The sequence below is a fragment of the Cornus florida genome, unplaced genomic scaffold (genome assembly GCF_030987335.1).
Source record: "Cornus florida cultivar Cherokee Brave unplaced genomic scaffold, ASM3098733v1 CherokeeBrave_3.0.0_Hap2_Chr11, whole genome shotgun sequence".
Lineage (NCBI taxonomy): Eukaryota > Viridiplantae > Streptophyta > Magnoliopsida > Cornales > Cornaceae > Cornus > Cornus florida.
In genome coordinates this window covers 115,022,695-115,042,417 of record NW_026775581.1, presented here as the reverse complement: position 1 = coordinate 115,042,417, position 19,723 = coordinate 115,022,695, and the positions used below count along the sequence as shown (strand labels likewise).

General features: G+C 38.5%; 1 protein-coding gene across 4 annotated transcripts in view; it reads left to right on the top strand.

Annotated features, from left to right (window-relative positions):
* The first annotated feature begins 2,277 nt into the window (after positions 1-2,277).
* Positions 2,278-19,723, top strand: part of LOC132285315 (topless-related protein 4-like) — a 28,558-nt gene continuing 11,112 nt past the window's right edge. Inside the window, exons 1-26 of one of the 4 annotated variants that reach the window (XM_059787483.1) lie at positions 2,278-2,454; positions 2,655-2,769; positions 2,881-3,060; positions 3,173-3,286; positions 3,868-4,026; positions 4,125-4,302; positions 4,400-4,526; positions 5,541-5,656; positions 7,262-7,430; positions 7,638-7,747; positions 7,864-7,933; positions 8,790-8,863; positions 9,005-9,100; positions 9,178-9,273; positions 9,858-9,985; positions 10,075-10,312; positions 10,411-10,575; positions 10,647-10,745; positions 10,967-11,110; positions 12,093-12,203; positions 12,294-12,473; positions 12,608-12,736; positions 12,835-12,930; positions 13,448-13,636; positions 14,175-14,341; positions 14,423-14,617. In XM_059787483.1, coding sequence (XP_059643466.1) covers positions 2,690-2,769; positions 2,881-3,060; positions 3,173-3,286; positions 3,868-4,026; positions 4,125-4,302; positions 4,400-4,526; positions 5,541-5,656; positions 7,262-7,430; positions 7,638-7,747; positions 7,864-7,933; positions 8,790-8,863; positions 9,005-9,100; positions 9,178-9,273; positions 9,858-9,985; positions 10,075-10,312; positions 10,411-10,575; positions 10,647-10,745; positions 10,967-11,110; positions 12,093-12,203; positions 12,294-12,473; positions 12,608-12,736; positions 12,835-12,930; positions 13,448-13,636; positions 14,175-14,341; positions 14,423-14,617 — 3,410 coding nt within the window. In that variant the 5' untranslated portion in view covers positions 2,278-2,454; positions 2,655-2,689. Of the gene's footprint in view, positions 2,770-2,880; positions 3,061-3,172; positions 3,287-3,867; positions 4,027-4,124; positions 4,303-4,399; positions 4,527-5,540; positions 5,657-7,261; positions 7,431-7,637; positions 7,748-7,863; positions 7,934-8,789; positions 8,864-9,004; positions 9,101-9,177; positions 9,274-9,857; positions 9,986-10,074; positions 10,313-10,410; positions 10,576-10,646; positions 10,746-10,966; positions 11,111-12,092; positions 12,204-12,293; positions 12,474-12,607; positions 12,737-12,834; positions 12,931-13,447; positions 13,637-14,174; positions 14,342-14,422; positions 14,618-16,761; positions 16,900-17,781; positions 18,754-19,723 lie in introns of those variants that run through there. The other 3 variants (XM_059787484.1, XM_059787485.1, XM_059787482.1) reach the window with 3 other exon arrangements.

Genomic DNA, 19,723 nt, shown 5'->3' with positions numbered 1-19,723 from the left:
TAATGATGTTGCTGGTCATAAATCAGTCAGCTATTTGGGCTTTCTTGCTTTGTAGGTTTTTCATGAATACAATAAAGCATAGCAGTGGCTGAGAGAAAAAAACTCAGCAACATGATTCATTAACCAAAACTGCCGACCCAATACTGTGATCAAGTGAGGCTCTTGACGCGTAAGGCTCATATCACCAATTATCACCAATTTGTACAAAGATTTTAGAACTTCTAAATTATAGTCTAACCTTGAAGTTTCAATAGCAGAGAGCTGCCGTTGGAGAATGGCTGGTTCGTGGAGAGAGCGGCCGGTGGAGACGGGCTTTAGCTATTTCTTCAACAGTGAACATCGAGGGGTAATTTGGTCAAAAAAATTGCCTAAAAAATTACTTGGACGGATGTCAGTTAGAATACCCCCCTCATGATAGTTAAGGGGGGTTTCTTGCTAAAACAATTTATAAAGGGGGTTTTTTGCTAGAAGGTGAAAGTCGACGGGGTTATTTGCAGTTTGCCCTAATTTTAATTATAAAATATCAAAACAATTAAATGGCCGATTAACCCTTCTTCTCTCCCCTTCCCCACCCTCTCTCTTTATATATATATATATGTTTATTTACAGTGTATATATATCAATACACACAATCATTAAAGAGCACGATGATCGAGACATTCTAGCGATGGTGACCACGGTGGCTGTGACCAGGATGAAGGTTAAAGAAGATTCCGGCGATGATGCAACAATAAGGAGCAACGATGATGATCTGTTTGCAGCTTGACTGAAACGACGAGCAAGGATTCACAACTCTGAGGAAGTAGTGTCGCGATTCAACTGGTGGTTTGGTCTTCAGTTCTTCGGATCGGGAATTGGGATATCCCATTTAATTATTATTATTTTTAATTGGGGTTTGGCTTTGTGATGGGTGGAGGTTTTTGGTAGACAGGGTTTTGCACCGGTGGGCTGTGTGGGTTTGCGGTTGTGACGCTGACACAGGTTATAGTGGTGTTTATCTGTGGAAAATACTTTTGCTGGTGATGGTGGCGGTGCTACCAATTTTATTGGTGGTGGGTTTTGTTGTGGAGATGTGGTGATTCATTGACCGGATTTGTAGCGCGACGACGGTGTCGGCTACAAATTCTTGGTCCTTGCAGCTACACAACCTATATTAGAGAAAAGAAAAACATGGTAGAGAAGAGGAAACCCTAAATTGTGAGGGTTGGGATATTGGAAGTTATAGAGGTTGACGTGGCAGTGATGGCTGTAGTGGTGGCTGCAACGATGGGTGAATACACAGTGGTGGTGGTTTTGGGGATGTAAACTATGTTGATGATAGTGGTGGTTTAGGGATGAAGATGGTGGGTTTGAGGGAGATGTCGTTGATTGATTAGCAGAGCAGATGGCTTGTTTGGTTTAGGGTTTAAGAGGGGAAAGAGAATAAGAGAGTAAGGAGAGAGAAAAATTGGGTTGGGTTTCTCAAATGCATTGTACTGGTAATCCATTTGATCTAAGGTATTTAAGTTAATAAAAAATGGTTTAATATGTTCAAGGGTAATAAAGTCAATTCACCATGTACTCCCTCCTCCGTCCCTTATTAGTTATCCATTTTTTGTTTTATAACTCTTTAAGGAAACATGCAATTAATGCATTGTTCCCATTTCAAATTACTAAGTTGTCCTTCAAACTTTAAGTATATATAATACTGTAAGATTTTTAAAAAGTTAGAAGGGTAATTATGGAAAGATGACATTTATATTGTTTGACTTTTCAAAATGGATATTTAATTTGGGAAACTCTAAAAAGGAGAAAATGGACTACTAATAAGGGACAAATGGAGTATCATTGTTAATTTTATGTCATTGTCCAAAAGTAAGGCAACCTGCATATGACTGTTCTTATGTTCTTATGACAAATCTAGGGGGTGTCATTGTAATTTACCATTGTTGTTTTATTCTTAGGCAAGTGATAGCCACAGTGTCATTTCATTCTTATAAGTACATGAACATATCTCATTTCAAAATATCCCAACTATACCTTATAAGTCAATACGCTTATCTGTGCTTTCCCTTTTCTATGCAACCCCTTTTACTTTCCATGAGTAGACAACAACAAGCCAACTCGCGTCAATATTCAATAATCAACCACTACACTAACTACTGCCACGTGTCTAACAGGCGATCGTTGCAGTTTATGATGTTACCACACGCTCCAAATAGCGCGTAGAAATATTATTTTACGAAAATAGTATTTTATTTGCTTTGAAAGCTTTTGATTGACATCGATGTATGTGTTTCTCTCTCCTCTTCGACCATGTTCGGAGAGAGAGAGAAAATACTTAAAAAAAAAAAAAAAAAAAAAAACGCACACTCTTAAAAAACTACCCATCTGTCTTCGTCGTTGTAATCACGTCTTCTGCAAAATTGGTCTCCGATCCGTTACTTTTCTTTACTCTCTCTAAGTCAGTCAAAGGTATTCATATAATATCGAAGATTCTCTTCATTTGATTCTTCGATATATGAGTATGTATATGTGTATTTATGTATAATTTCGTTCGCTGTGATTTGATTGTTTGAAAGATGGGATTGATCGATCGGTTACCGAAACCCTAATTTCATAAGATTTTGTTGTGTTTGAACTCCTCGATTACTCAAATTCTGCTGATCTGTGAGATTTGGCGCTCTCCTGTCGTTTCGTTCGGGGGACGATGTCGTCGCTAAGCAGAGAACTCGTTTTCCTGATACTTCAGTTCTTGGATGAAGAGAAATTCAAAGAGACAGTTCACAAGTAAGGGATTTATACATTTCCATTTATCTATTTTGAATTCGCTACGAATTTAATTCTTTTTTGGCTGGTTTTTGGGTTTTTTAGGTTGATTTTGTTTAATTTTGATTGAAGGTTGGAGAAAGAGTCAGGGTTTTTCTTCAATATGAGATACTTTGAGGACGCTGTGACTAATGGCGAGTGGGACGAGGTGGAGAAGTACTTATCTGGGTTTACAAAAGTGGAGGATAATAGATACTCGATGAAGATTTTCTTCGAGATCCGAAAGCAGAAATACCTTGAGGCACTAGACAAGTCAGTGGTGGCGTGATAATGATTGAATTTTGCCATATATTTGTTTGATGATAACTAATTTATTAGATTTTTGAGGGTCTTGTGAATGCTGTAACTGGGTTTACCTTTTCAGGCGAGATCAGGGTAAGGCGGTGGAGATTCTTGTGAAGGATTTGAAAGTGTTCTCCACCTTCAATGAAGACCTCTTTAAGGAAATAACATTCCTTCTGACTCTTGGAAATTTCAGGTATAGTGAACCTTTTTCTTATGGGAGAACGTTTGTTGTTGATGATGGTGAAAATTGGCAAGGAAACTATGTGCAGGCTGTTTTACGATTAATTGTCTACTGGAATTTTACATATTATACAATAGGAATGCTTTATATACAATTGGACTTAGAACATGGGATATACATTGTTGTCCATGCAAAGCTGGAGCGGATTAGCGATGTTGAGTTAGGGAATGGACCCAATAATATATATCAAGCTTGAACACCCTCCCTCACGTGCAACCCGTCTTGAAGGTGACAGCCATACAGACCAACCTGAGACGAGAAGAAAAGGCAAACTTGTACACCAAACCGGAGAACAAATGCATAATGGAAACTTGAGCCAAGACCTTTTAAAAACAAAGCTTTGACACCAGATAATCACATATACTTAAAAGTTTTAAGTTGTTAGAGAGGCTGTAACTTAAGTATTTATATCCTCTGACATCCTCCTCACATGTAGCCATACTTGATAGTTGAACTTTTTTATGGTCATTAGGTATAGTTATTTAATATCTTGTTCTCATTTCTTTGGTGTTTAATGGAAAATCCGATTCCAGGGAGAATGAGCAGCTTTCTAAATATGGAGATACTCAGTCAGCAAGGGCTATAATGCTTGTCGAGCTCAAAAAGTTGATTGAGGCAAATCCCCTCTTCCGTGATAAGCTGCAATTTCCCACTTTAAAGAATTCCAGGCTACGGACATTAATAAATCAGAGGTTTTCCGTATGAAATATTTATGCATATGCTGATCATAAAAAAAAAAATAATGTTGAGTTATTGCTGCTATTTGTTTAACTTGTATTTTTTATTGCAGCTTAAATTGGCAGCACCAGCTTTGCAAGAATCCAAAGCCTAATCCTGACATTAAAACCCTTTTTGTGGACCATACTTGTGGGCAACCAAATGGTGCTCAGGCTCCATCCCCTATCACTAATCCTCTTATGGGCTCCATGGCTAAAGTAGGTGGCTTTCCGCCAATTGGTGCTCATGGTGTAAGTAAACAAGAAAAAGAGCCAAGTTATTTCGTCATTTCAAGAATTTGGATTTGGGAATTCTTTTTTTATTTTATTTTATTTTTTACTTTTCCAGCCATTTCAGTCCTCACCAGCCCCTCCTCTTACGGCGTCTCTTGGAGGATGGATGGCTAATACATCTTCTCTGCCACACCAGCCTGTTACTGCTGGGCCTATAGGCTTAGCTACTCCTAACAATGCAGGTATTGTTGTAGTAATGAAATATGTATTATTTGTACCAGTTATTTGTTTCCATCTTTTTCTTTTCTGTTAAAAATTAGATTTGGACCTTATAATTTGGTGAAATTTGGAATCAGTTGAAAAACATCTTCGAGGCGGACACGTCATAAATGAAAAGGTCAGAAGTTGAATAAAAAAAATGTTATGAATTGCATGGTGTCTTTTATCATGCTAGTAAATGAAAAAATTTCATTCAAGCTATACTTACCATTAGAAAGTAATGTGTAAAAACTGAGATATCTAGGATTTAAGTTGTTTTTTCCACCTTATTCTAGACTGATAGACTAATGATTTTGTAATACCATTCATACAGTAAAAATCCTAGTTAGTTGCACCAGTTAGGAAGAGTAACATGGTTCACGTTGAGGGTAACACCAGGGAATGGGAAGACTAAAATCAAGATGGCTAGATTTAGCAAGAATATATGATGTGGTTTGGCCATGTATATTGAAAACTCTTCTGCACCGGTAAGGGCGACTTAGTTCAACTTTGAGATACCGCATGAACAATGATATAACCAAGGTCTTAAGTGAGAATCGTTTCTATAACGTTTCTAACGAGCTTATGCATGATAGTTATGTATATATACACATATATAGAGGAGTTAGTTTACCTTATTTTTTTCTCCATTGTTAGTTCTTATTCTCTTGCCCTAAATGTCCTTACTCTTCTATTGATCTAGACAAAGTGACAGTAGACTTAGAGATGGTTGCCTCTTATTTTTTTCATTATTTTCTTTGCTTTATTTTTAAATAAATCTCATTTAACAGATGTTATATTTTAAAAAAAATATTGAATAAGGTGTGACTGTTATGTTTTACAATTACATTTCTCACTTGCTTTCCAGTCCTCGTTCTTTAGTATATCGAGCTTCATTTTCAGAGATTTCATACTTTCAACCCATTTCTTCTTTTTCTCTTATTATATTTTGTTTGTTCTGAGTCTCACTATTCCTTTTGCACTTTATTTTTTGATAGCATCTATGCTAAAGCGTCCTAGGACTCCTACTACTAACAATCCAGCAATGGACTATCAAACTGCTGATTCTGAACATGTGCTGAAGAGATCAAGACCTTTTGGAATTTCAGAGGAGGTATACATATATTGTATTAACATGTCCGTTTATTCATCACTGATGTGGAATATGTTAGATCTTGATGGGATTGGAGTCATTTCAAAACTGTTAGTAATTATTCTTTTCCTTATATCAGAATTGGTCATCAGTTTGTGTTTTGGAATTTTGGAGTTTGTTTTGATCCCTGTGAGGTCCAAGGGGATGCTCTGTACCAGAAATTTCAGTAGCATTTGGGGGGAGGTTCCTGAAGCCTCAAAAAGTCCTTCCAAGCTTCAAAATTCCTATTAGTAAAAATGTGACGTTTGGTTATACATACGTAAAGGACTTCTTCTAGAAGCCGGTGGTTAGGAAGTCCATTTCAGAGAAGTTAAAAAACGTTGCTTTTAGAACCCCCTTTGACGTTGCCAATATCTTTTTAAGGAAAATTATTTTACCTACAGCCATAATGCAGACGTTGTTCTTGCTGAAGCACACGATTTCTGGAATTCAATATTATAAATTGATTTTTCTCAAAATCAACCACAAAACACCCTTTTAAGTGGCCACCTCCATAGATTCCAGTCATCACCTTAGATGACTTATTGCAACCAGCAGCCCCAGCCAACTTCTCCTTTAATCTCTCTAAGCATCTGATCAAAGTCCTCCTAATTACCACCACTAGATTCATTAACAGAACCGCTCTATGCGAAGAGAGAAGTAGAAGGATCTTTCTTGAACTCCTCGCCTGTTCACAAGAAAGTGAGAAACCCTCTGTCCGATCACAAGCCTATATAGGTCCGCTTTGGAATCTGATTTTGACAAGACCCAACACCTCTACTGTCTCTGGTTTTTCATCATCAAGCATATAGACTTGGAGCTAACAAAACATTCTCCCTAACACAAGATATCAGCCTCAAAGTCGGCCGAGTCACTGTCAGGAACTTCTTTCGCAATTCAATCAGAGAGACTAAACAAAATGTGAAGGAATCACAAATAAAGTACAAGAAGATTTCAAAAGTGAGAGCGCGCACACACGCACATATAATTTCAATTTTTAATAGCATAAAAAAAATGGCAAACAAGTAGCACAAGTTTCTTGGTAAAACATGACTTTTTATCTCACTTCTCTCTAACACCGGTTTGAACATTAGTAACATAATGCAATTTTGACTTTATCATCGTCCATTAGTTGAATGCAATTTCATTTTCTTAATGGTTGCTCTCGAATTTTGTTCATTCATGTATATGGGTTTTATTTATACCAAATATAATACATATAATTGTTGAAAGCAGATTGATAATATTGTCAATTTGGAGTTATTGTACTTCATCACCAAATGTTATTCATGTGAACTTTTTTATTCAAATTATGTTTGGAAAATGTGTTCACCAGACATCTCTCTCTCTCTCTTTTTTTTGTTTCCACATCCTCCTAATGAAATTCTTCTATGAAGGCCTTTTTGTCGAAGGACTGGTGGTGTTAGGAAGCTCTGCCAAACACCATCTGGATGGTGTTTCTTAGAATGTGATATTGCTATTGGATTTATGAACTCTTTGCTGTCTTCACTCTTCAGATTTCAGATATTCTTTTCCATTATTTGGATATACAGTTAATGGATCCTTCTTATACATGGATTTTTGTAGGTCAGCAATCTCCCTGTTAATATTTTTCCTGTTACCTATCCTGGTCATAGCCATAGCCACACGTTACATTCTTCTGATGACTTGCCCAAGACTGTAGTTGCCAATTTGAATCAGGGTTCTTCTGTCAAGAGCATGGATTTCCATCCACTGCAACAAACTCTACTTCTTGGTTAGCATATTTGCTAATTTTGCTTTTGCTTCTGTTTTAAATTTAAAATTTGTTCTTCTGTGTTGAGCCTAGATATTGAAGGTTGTTTTTATTTATTATTTATTTTTTTTATGCTGGAATTTTGTCAATTTTTTTATTTTTTTATTCTTTTTGTTTTGGTTATTGTTCTTTATTTTATTTTATTGTATTTGTTTATTTTCATTTTAGTTGGTACGAATATCGGCTATATCGCCTTGTGGGAGGTAGGTGGAAGGGAGAGGCTTGCTTTCAGAAATTTCAAGGTTTGGGACCTTGGATCACGTTCAATGACTCTGCAGGTATGAGTTATTGCCAAAAAAATTAAATAAATAAAATGTCTTGGCTTGGATTATTCTAGCATGTTTCTTATGATCACTGACTCATGTTAATCTCTGCCTTTATTTATTTGCACTAGGCATCTTTGGCTAATGAGTATACTGCATCGGTTAACAGAGTGGTGTGGAGTCCCGATGGCTCCCTTCTTGGTATGTTTTAGTAGGGTTATCTATTTATGTGCATTCATTTGTTCACCAGCTCGTTTTCTGGTTATTTTCTCCATTAGAAATAATCAAATTGAAATTAAAGTTTTTCTGACATTAGTGAGGTCCCACTTTTGCAATGAGTTGCATTTTCTAGAATAGAGCACCTAAGAAGCATGGACAGTTCTAAAAAGAGAAGCCAGGTGCGTGTTGTGCATGTGTCAGACACCACCGCTCTTTAACATTTTCGGACCCATGCCCAGGTTTGGAAATGTCTATAATTAAAAATGAACTTTATACATTTGGAAAGACTTTCTTTGGCATGGAAAAGAAGGAACAATTGCAAGGGAAAAATATCAAATTAAAGGTTCATATTAAATTTTATAAAAAGTTTGATCACATCTAAAAACAAAAGATGCAGATAGGTTTTATTACAGAAGTGGGCATGAGTAGGAGAGGACAGAGGATTCATCAATAGTGTATATATTCAACACATACATATCTATTGATATACACAAAGCACAAATAAATATATATGCCTTGTTTTGTTACAACTTCCTTTATTTGACAATTATTACTATATAATATAAAAGTTGTAAATTTTATCTATTAGTTATGAAGTAAACTTATTAGAAATAAAAATAATGTATTTTGTTTCGTCTGTGCTATGTTTGTTTCTTAACTTTTTCTTTTAGATTTGGTTTGTTAAGCATGCTCCTTTCATGTCTGTATTATCCCTGTCCATGACCAGGAAGGATTTTAGTTGGTTTTTCTTCACTGGAATATAAGGAGAAAGGAGTGAATTCTTGAGAAAGATTTGGGCATTTGGTTGTCATTATAATTATTCTACCCTCTGATCCAGGTATTGCGTTCTCAAAGCACATTGTGCAGATATATTCTTATCATGGCGGTGACGATATACGAAACCACCTAGAGGTCTGTATGTCGTGAACTTCTGGTGATCATTTGAACTTCATCGTATCTGGTTGATCTTCTATACAATATTTACCTTCCTCTAGCTTTTTCTATCTGTACAGTGAAACCGATGATTGGATTTTCTTTCATGAATTCTTCCAGATTGATGCTCATGTTGGTTATGTTAGTGATCTTGCTTTCTCTCACCCAAACAAACAATTATGCTTCATAACGTGTGGAGAGGACAAGGCAATTAAGGTTTAGTTTGTTTGTCATTTACCCTTGATGTTATGGCTTCGCTATGGACTGCAATTCTAAAATTCATGTTTGTGCAGGTGTGGGATGCTGCCACCGGTTCTAAACAGTACACTTTTGAGGGTCATGAGGCACCTATCTATTCTGTGCGCCCACATTTCAAGGAAAACATACAGGTATCTTTTGTTAAAAGGCTTGGTTGTGACTTGCCTTCTATTTAGAACGAAGGAGAATGAGTGAGTATTGCCTTAGCAGCAATGTGCCAAAGTGTTTGGTGCTAATATCACTCACACTGGCTATTTGTGATGGGGCTTCATGCATCAACAGGTAGAACATTTTACCAAAAGAAGTTGAAGTCAGAAGTTCTTTGTTTCTCTCTCTCTTTTTCTTTTGTAAAATCTTATATTCTTATATTTATAAACTAATTCGTCTATTTTACATCAACTAATATCCTTTTCTCTCACTTGAAAGAGTAAGTTTTGTGGTTTCTCATCAATAGTTATCTCCTTGCAAAAAATGTGTGCTCAAACTAGAAATTCTGTTACAAGTTCTAAGATTCTACCATGTTGTTCTCAATTGTTATATAATAGTTTTGAAGAGTATGAGAAAAGTGACACTTGAATCTCACATGTTTTTACTTTTTAGTGATCCTCAAACCTTGCCTCTCTAGTTTTTCTTTTCATATGTGTGTGTATACACACACACATGCACGCACACACACACATATTATAGTTAATGGCTTTCCTTTTTTCTGTGTCAGTTCATCTTTTCAACAGCTATTGATGGGAAGATTAAGGCATGGTTATATGATAATTTGGGTTCACGAGTTGATTATGATGCACCTGGTCATTCTTGCACAACAATGGCTTACAGTGCTGATGGGACAAGGTAAAAAATGGTCTGTACCTTGTCTTTTGGCATTTTAGTTCCTTATGATGATGTTGGCTTCTTTCTCTCATTGTGTTAACCATTTGTAGGCTGTTTTCATGCGGGACTAGTAAAGATGGAGGAGAATCATACCTTGTGGAATGGAATGAGAGTGAAGGGGCTGTTAAACGGACATACAATGGACTTGGGAAGCGGTCTCATGGAGTTGTGCAGTTTGATACAACAAAAAACCGATTTTTGGCTGTTGGTGATGAGTTTGTAATCAAATTTTGGGACATGGATAATGTTAGTCTCTTGACGACTGCTGATGCAGAGGGTGGCTTATCGGTAATAATGAATTTTGGGCCTCTAATGGACCTACTTGCCATTTATCTGGAGAAATGTCTTGGTTTGAAGTAACATTTGTTGTCTCAAATATCTTTTAGGCTTCTCCTTGCATTCGATTCAATAAGGAAGGAACACTCTTAGCTGTCTCAACTAGCGAGAACAGTATTAAAATACTTGCAAATGCTGATGGTGTTCGGCTTGTGCGTTCCGTTGAAAATCGTGCACTTGACGCTTCAAAGATTGCTTCTGGAAATGTTGTGAAGGTAAAACCTATCTTTAATCCTAAAAATTTCAAATTTGGACATGCTTGTTACATAAATTATTTGTTATGCAGGCCCCCACAATTGGCACGTTTGGTGCTTCTAGTTCAGCTGCTGGAACGAGCATTAGTGTTGCAGACAAAAGTGCACCAGCAACGGCTATGGTTTCGCTGGTAAGCATGAATTCCTGTCGTGTGTATAAGGGGGTGTTTCTTTGAACAAAGCTCATGTTTTTCATTTAATTTATTCTGTGTGAGTTTCTCTTCTGGTTGATGGAATCATCTTATGCACTCATATGTGATCTGTTGCACGGGTTTTGAATCATTATACAGATAGATGAAATTCAATATAACATATCCATGTTCAATAAATAATCTTTTTGAATATTCTGCAGAATGGGGATGGTAGAAGTTTACAAGATGTGAAACCTAGAATTTCAGACGAGCTAGAAAAATCTAAAATCTGGAAGCTGACTGAAATCAATGATCCTTCTCAACTTCGTTCCCTGAGACTTCCTGATAGCTTATTGTCAGTAAGGGTATGTATCTGCTATGTTATCAGCCTAACCGAAGCTAATATGATTAGCTGCCTGAAATTTTTATTTTTTTATTATTTTTATTTATTCTTAGTGGTACCCAGTGTTGATGTACTCTCTTTCTGTACGCCTTTGGAGTATTATCTTGGTTTTCTTTTTTGGGTTGGGTTAGTAATTGTGTTCCCTTATTGCTGCAAAAAGACTAAAACCACTAGGCTTTGTCTTAGTTGATAACTGGTGTATACAAAAAGGTTCTTTGTTCATTCGCCGGGGAGATTCGATACATACATGATAAGCTTTCATAATAAATTGGAAGTTAATCCATAAAATTTCCTACTGATGTGTTATATTGACCCTATATGGAGCAGCAGCTTTTCTTTCCTTTTTTCTTCCGAGGGGGCAGATTGAGTTGAGAAAGGGACATGTATATCTGGCCTTGGACGGCTAAGGTAAAGTTCCATGGTGTTTACCTATATATATATTGTCCGCTTTGCACACTCTCCTCTTGGTGCTTACTTTGTTCAAAACACGTCTAGAAGGTTGGGAGGCATCCACAAATATAAATTAACAACTTCTCCCTCCCTAGTGATGTGGGATGTCACATTTACCCCCTCTTGGGACCCAGTGTCGTCCTCGCTGGACTGACCCTCATCGGCTTGTGCACGCTGGAAAATAGCACACTTTTTAAAATAGGGGGTGAAAGTGCTATGCAGAGTATACTTTAGGGGTGTTTTCTGCATTTAACCCTAATTTGTTTTGTGCGATAAGGTCCTACAGCTGCATATTGTTATTTCTTTAAAGCTTAGAGTTGTCCCTTTGACCAGCTGTGGCAGAATTCTCCCCTTCTGCCTGTATGTCCGGAGAAAAATTGTCCTCTACAGTCATAGTCTCGGTTATGTTCTAGGTCTTTGCTGTATCTCCAAGTTGCTGAACATTTTGTTTTTTTGATAAGTAAGTTGCTGATCATTTTCATTTTCTATTATAGATTATTAGGTTGATTTATACTAATTCGGGAGGTGCCATATTGGCATTAGCATATAATGCTGTTCACAAACTCTGGAAATGGCAGAGGAATGAGAAAAACTCGACGGGAAAGGTATTGATATTTATGTTTCTATGGTATCACTTTTTCTAAACTCTTTTATTATCAGTGAGCCTTTCTTAACAAGTGTTGTGCCTCTTGTAGGCAACAGCTAGTGTGCCTCCTCAATTATGGCAACCTTCTAGTGGAATATTGATGACCAATGATATCAGTGAGACAAACCTTGAAGATGCTGTTCCCTGTTTTGCACTTTCAAAGAATGATTCTTATGTCATGTCAGCATCAGGAGGGAAAATTTCCTTATTTAATATGATGACATTCAAGGTAAGAGCGTATCCTACATGCTTCTGCCTTACATTGGGTTCATCTTCTTGGCATACTGCTATTCTGTTTTCTAGTTATATTCCGTGTACATATTTTTTCACATAAAGAAATTCTTGTACTCATCCCTTTTTCAGACAATGACAACATTCATGCCCCCACCGCCTGCAGCAACATTCCTTGCCTTCCATCCACAAGACAATAACATTATCGCTATTGGCATGGAGGACTCTTCAATACAAATCTACAATGTTCGGGTGGATGAGGTCTTTAGCCTGAACTATGATCTAAATAGTGCAGCTCAGATATGTTCACAGCTACATCTTTGTTGTTATGATTGAAAATTTTGATGTCATGTGCACAGGTCAAGAGCAAGCTAAAAGGTCATCAGAAGAGAGTAACTGGCCTTGCATTTTCTAATGTTTTGAATGTTCTTGTATCATCAGGAGCTGATGCTCAGGTATGCTGTCCATGGCTTTGAAAAGGGGAATAAATCAGATCGTCTCTATACACCAACACAAACACACACGCACGGGCACAGACACACACATGTAGTGTGTGTGTGTGGTCTTAATTATACGTGCATGTTTATAACATGTGTCCTTGGGGAGGGGTTGCTCTTTCGGTATAACTGGTGGACGCAGTAGCCTTCTAAATAGCTATGAAGAATTTGTATAACATGAAATTACAACTCCAGCAGTACGAATGTCACCAGAAAACTTCTGGGAAATTTAGTTAAGACAAGCTGATGTGTCGATGTGTCTAGTACTCTAGTTACATTTCATAAATGGTCTGACTCATGTAAATTGATTGCATTCATTCCACTTTCACGTAAGATGTTTACCCCATTTTGCTTGTCTCGTTTTATCTGAAAGGCAGAGTGGTTTACCAGTAATATAGCACTTCAAAATTGTATGGTTATTGTTCCCCCATTATTTATATGCATATGCATTTTGATTTTGTGCTTTTGTTTCCAGATTTGTGTTTGGAGCACAGATGGATGGGAGAAACAAGCTAATAAATTCTTGCAGATTCCAAGTGGCCGAGCTTTAGCACCTCTTGCACAGACCCGTGTTCAATTTCATCAGGATCAGGTTCATGTTCTGGTTGTCCATGACACTCAGATAGCTATATATGAGGCACCGAAGCTAGAATGCCTTAAGCAGGTTTGTGTGGCATTACTTATTTACAATGTGTTGAGATTATAAACCTATGCTCATATTGTGAAGAATGCTCATGGATTTTGTACTTCATAGTTGATGTACTAAATTTAAAAATGCTTGTTTATTTAGTCTGTATCTGCTTGATTATCACCATGTTCATATTGAATATCCTTGCATGCTTGAATAACTGTTTTCTTGTTTCAGAAGAAGACCTGGTTGTATTTGGGGGGGGGGAACCTATGCTCATATTTACAATGTGTTGAGATTATAAACCTATGCTCATATTGTGAAGAATGCTCATGGATTTTGTACTTCATAGTTGATGTACTAAATTTAAAAATGCTTGTTTATTTAGTCTGTATCTGCTTGATTATCACCATGTTCATATTGAATATCCTTGCATGCTTGAATAACTGTTTTCTTGTTTCAGAAGAAGACCTGGTTGTATTTGGGGGGGGGTGAAAATTTCATGTTCCAATAATAGCCTAGGATTGTTTTTGTATTCATAATTCAGTCTGTTAAAAAATGTGGTTTGTGACAGTGGCTTCCTAGAGAGTCAACCGGTTCAATCACAGATGCTACCTATTCGTGTGACGGTCAATCAATCTATGCAAGCTTTGAAGATGGGAGTGTGTGCGTCCTAACTGCTGCAACATTGAGACTGAGATGCCGAATTAACCCCACTTCTTACTTACCTTCTAATCCCAGGTAAGTGTTATTATTGCTGATAAGGTAATGAAATCTGATATTTTACACGTCCGTCTCTAATTGCCTGATTATATTTGACAGCTCAAGGGTGTATCCACTCGTCATTGCTGCTCATCCATCTGAAAACAATCAGTTCGCCTTGGGACTTACTGATGGTGGAGTTCAAGTTTTTGAACCCTTGGAATCAGAGGGAAAGTGGGGTAATGTGCCACCACTTGAAAACGGCGCAGGGCCTAGTACCACCCCTGCTGCAGCTGGTTCAGATCAACCATCAAGGTAACTATAGTTGTCTGTGCCTTCTGCTAATAACCGAGTGAAAATGCCTCACAAATTTTCCCCGTTTTAATTTTGAGGGAGCTGTGAAACTTTAGGTATTTTAGCTTGTAGAATTCACAGTTGTTAAGGGTGGCAGAAACTGAGATGATAGAGAATATTGTCATTTTGTGGTTAAGACTTGGGGGATTTTCCCTCCACAAGTATAATGATGAGAAATGTTAAAAAAAAAAAAAAAAAAAACCTTTTGATATGAATGAAGATGAGACATAGGTGGGAGGAGAATAGGAATTAGGGCTAACTGAGGGAATTATGCCTCTCCAACTTTTCAATCATGGATCAAAATATGTTTCAATTTGTTAGGACTTCTGGAATTTCCTTCATGAGCTTGACGTATTTTTCTTTTCTTGTATCTGGAAATTTTCTTTTTAATCGTTTAATTATAAATCAATTGGTTCTCTTTCCAACATTTTGGTTTTGTGCAAGTGGCTAGTTCGCTCGCTCTCTCAAACTTTCGGTGATATTCAAATCCATCAGTCTTTATAATTTGAATTAAACTTGTTAACCTTCATACTGCATTCAGAACACAACATACTTGAATATGTGGTCTTTGATAGGGGATTAACACAGGGTGGTCCTTAACCATTCATTGATCTAAGAAACCCTATTCAACTTTGTTCACATGTTAAGTGAAGTTTGGAATTGTTGGTTCACTTGCCATATGATTTTCTCTTTTCTTGTATCTATATAATAAATTAATTACCATTATAAATGAAGATGCAAGAAATTTTCACTCTCAATTTAGAAAGAGTAATTCTATACTTTAAAGATTTTTCGATCCCTTTTCCCTCTCTTTTCTGTCTATTTGTAGACGGTTACAACTATTCTCGAAGCTCTCTAACTGATTTTCTTGTGATGGGCTGGCCTTGTCAGCTTTCCTTCGTTTTGGGCCCATTTCCTTTCGTCTTACTTCAGGCTTCTGAACTGATCTCCAGGTCCTGGGCCTGCTCAGTGAGGACTTGTTTCATTTCAGTTGCTCTTACCCGACCCGTTCCTAATAACCTAGATCGTGCCTAGCCCAGGCCACTTTTGGTATCCTCATCTGCCCCTATAATCTCTCCCTAATTAATTAGAGAGAGATTATTGAAAGGACATAATCATGACATGACGGCTCGAGGCGGTGATATGGGGAAGCGAACGGTTGGCTCAGAGACCCACGCTTTGAGATCCGTTACACCATTATTGCCGTAGTCCTTTTGGTATTGAATCTTTTCCACTTAAAAAAATCCCAACTTCTTACCTTTCGTCTTTCTGCAACCTTTCTCACCTCCATCCTCAAGTGTCATCTTCTTCAATTATCTCTGTCACCTACCAGTGTCTTTCGGCTAGCTTTCCCTTTACAATTCTCTGACTTTCGCTTTCTTACGGGGTACTTTGCAAACTCCCTTCCCAAGGTTAATTCTAACCCTTTACTGTTTTTCTTCAACAAAAAAGAAAGTTTAAAATCTAAAAACTTTTCCGCCCTTGTTATGGCTCGTGACCTAGAGGCCTTTCACTCGAGGAACAACATTCCTAACGATGTCTCCCTTAGGGTCTACCCCATGAATCTGGACGAGAGCTCTGGTGAGGTTCTCCTTCTAGGGGAGGTTTTCTTCTCTGTTCTTCACTTGAATGTAATTAGATTCCCTTTACACCCGTTCTTTTGTTATGTCTTCAATAAATTATAGCTTTTTCCCCTCTTCAGGTTAACCTTAACTTCCTTGGGACAATATCGGTCCTTTTGATTTTGAATCATGATAGGGGTCTTGACTTAGATATCATAGACCTTCTCTTTTGCTACTGAATTACCAAAATCAAAACCAATGAGATATATTTTCACTTCTTTCCCATCGAGACGCGATCTATCTGTACGGACAAGCTCTCATCTGAAAAGGGTTGGAGGAAAAATCTAATTGGGGTCAGTGGAAATTGGCGAATTCCATTCGCTCAGACCTTCCTTATCCCGACCCCTTTTGGAGAGTGCTTTGTCCCTCAACACAAGAAATTTAAGAGAATCCGACAGACTGCCACTGTGAAACTTGCCTTCCTCGTTTTTGTACTTTTCTTTGCAAATGCCTTTAAATAAATCATGATGAATTGGTTTACAGTGTTTGCAGGGCAGGCTTGATATTCTGAAAGAGAGAGTCCTGAACAACATCCCTTCTGCCACTGATCTGCTCACCTTTGACAATCTCTCTGACATATCCGTCCTTGAATCTACTATGGAGAGTATCCAAATTCCTTCTTTCAGCAGGAGGAAGCGTTCTGCACCCACTCCTTCAGCTGCACCAGCCACCACTGTGGCCACCTTAATCGTCCCGGCTATGGCCCAGACCACTGAGCGTCTGATCGTTGGGCCTCTGCATCCTCCTCGGTTAGGGTTCAATCTGTCGTGCCGAACGACGAACCCTTTGACACCTTGACTAAAGCTACCCCACATAGTGCTCAGAACGTTGAGGGATCTTCTATGGCCTTACAACCATCCTTTATGACTATCTCAACCGGACACAAGAAGACAGGACTTCCAAGTTTCTTGTTTTCGAAGACCGTGATATTCGTGATTGGGTCGTTAAGATCAGCGGCTTACAAAAGGCATCTCTCCGAGACTTGCCTTTCTATTTCTTAGGTAATTGGTTAGCTCCTTGGAACCAAGACCAGAAGGATGTGTTGAACGATCTTCCCCCGCCCAAGCCAGCATTTCAGAAAAAAGGATGGGAAAAAAGACCCATGCCTGAGGGTGGTTTTGATCAGAATGACCTCCTTCCAGCCCGAAGAGCTCGAACTTCTTTCAGGGTCACCAATTCTATTCCTTCTCCTCAACTATCCATTCCAGAGGGTGAATCAGCCAGAACCTTCGGCTCTTCACCAACAATGACTCCATGACGTCCCTTGTTCAGTTGTGAGGATGGATCAGTTATTGCCCCCATTGACTCTCTATTTAAGGACCCAGTCACTTCATTTGCTTTTTACAAAGGCCTTTGGACTCCAAGGGACATTGAGGTTCAGAACAAAATGACTTTCGATGAAATGTACACCTGTTTCCTTGCAGCTGCTGTTGAGGTAAATTATTATTATTTAAAAAGCTATTTGACGCACGTATTAACCAGAACACTTGTGTCTTTGTGCAGACTTTATTTGGGATGTTCACGTTCAAGAAGAGTATCGAAACTGCGAACAAGAAGATCAAATCCCTCTGTATTGGCCTCAAAAGATCTGTTGAATCAGAAAGGATAAGCGAAGCCAAAAACATAGAGCTGTTGGTTAAGTTGAATGAGTCAGAGAAGGAGATGGATGCTCTGAGGGTTAAAAGGAATGCCCTAAAGGACGAACGAGATTTTCTCCAGGATGAGATGGACGTTCTGAAGACTGAGAAAAATTTCCTTCAGACCTAGAAAGATGCTCTGAGAGTTGAAAAGGGGGACCTTCAGCGTACTCTAATTGCTAAACGTTTGACCCATTCCAATTTTGAAGAGAAGTTCTTAAATGAACGCACTGCTTTGCTGAATGTCATAGGCAGAGTTGATGGTGGCATGAAAGCTCTTCACGCTCGTTTCACTCGGATTGGGGCTCTGAGGTATGCTGAGGGATATAGAGATGGTTTTGTTGACCGTTTTCCTCCCGAGGGTGAATCCAGCTCTTGTGCAGGTCCAGACGAGTTAGATGCCTCCTTGGACATTGACTCGCCAAACGTTTGCAAGGACCCCTCCCCTGTTGCTGCTGAGAATATATTTATTGAGTGCAATGAGATTGCAGCTTCAGGGGTCATCCCTCCAGTTTGGCCTCTGAGTGTTCCTCCCATCACCACCATCATTCCTTCTACATCCGTTGCCTCTGACAGGGCTTTACCAACTGAGGAGATCATCTATCTTGACTCTCCCTCCAGAGATGGTGAAGCTGCCAATGATGGAGAGAGGAACAGTGAGCCAACTGGTGATGCTGGGGCAAGCAATGGATCTGCCATAGGGGGGAGAATACTGCAGAATAACGTTCTACTAACTTTTGTAGTTATTTCCCCTTTATTTCAATGTCACTTCATGCACTTCAAGAACTCTTCTATGATGAATGAAATGAAATGACAACTCTGTTTTGTAAAGCTCCCACATTCCAACCTGTACTTTGAAGTAGTTTAACTTTCTATTTGGTTTTCATTTTGTGCAAGTGTTTGGCGTTCGGCTCGTAGTGCCATTTGCCACTTACTTAGCTAAGTGCTTGGCGCTCGACTAGAATGACACTTGCCACTTTAACTTTTCTGTTTGCATAAGTGTTTAACGTTTGGCTCGTAGTACTATTTGTCACTTATTTGGCTAAGTGTCTGGTGCTCGGCTAAAATGCCACTTGCCACTTGGCTTTTATTTCTGCGCAAGTGTTTGGCGTTCGGCTCATAGTGCCATTTGTCACTTACTTAGCTAAGTGCTTGGCGCTCAGCTAGAATGTCACTTGCCATTTTAACTTTTCTATTCGCACAAGTGTTTGGCGTTCAGTTCATAGTGCCATTTGCCACTTACTTGGCTAAGTGCTTGGCGCTCGGCTAGAATGCCATTTGTCACTTGCCACTTGGCTTTTATTTCTGCGCAAGTGTTAGGCGTTCGGCTCATAGTGCCATTTGTCCCTTACTTGGCTAAATGCTTGGCGCTCGGCTAGAATGCCACTGCATCTCTTTTCTCTTCCAGCAAATCGAGGTTGAATTTCAACATGCTATCGTTCTGCTCTTGATTCTACGCTAAACTTCGAACAGTTGGAACTAAGTGCTCGATCGGTATTACTGCCTCGGTGCCGTATGCCATAGCTAATGGGCTTTCTCTGGTCGGTCGTCTCGGGGTTATTCTATAAGCCCACATGACGTTTGGAAGCTCGTCCAACCATTTTCCTTTTTCTTCTTCAAGCTTCTTCTTAATACAAGCAAAGATTGTTCTGTTCGTGGTCTCAGCTTGACCGTTTGTCTGCGGATGGCTGACTGCTGCTAACTTTTAGTTGATTCCATATTCCTCCAGCAAATCCCTCACTTGCTTACTGTCGAGATTAGTCCCGTTGTCCATACCAATCGATCTTGGCACGCCAAAACGACAAATG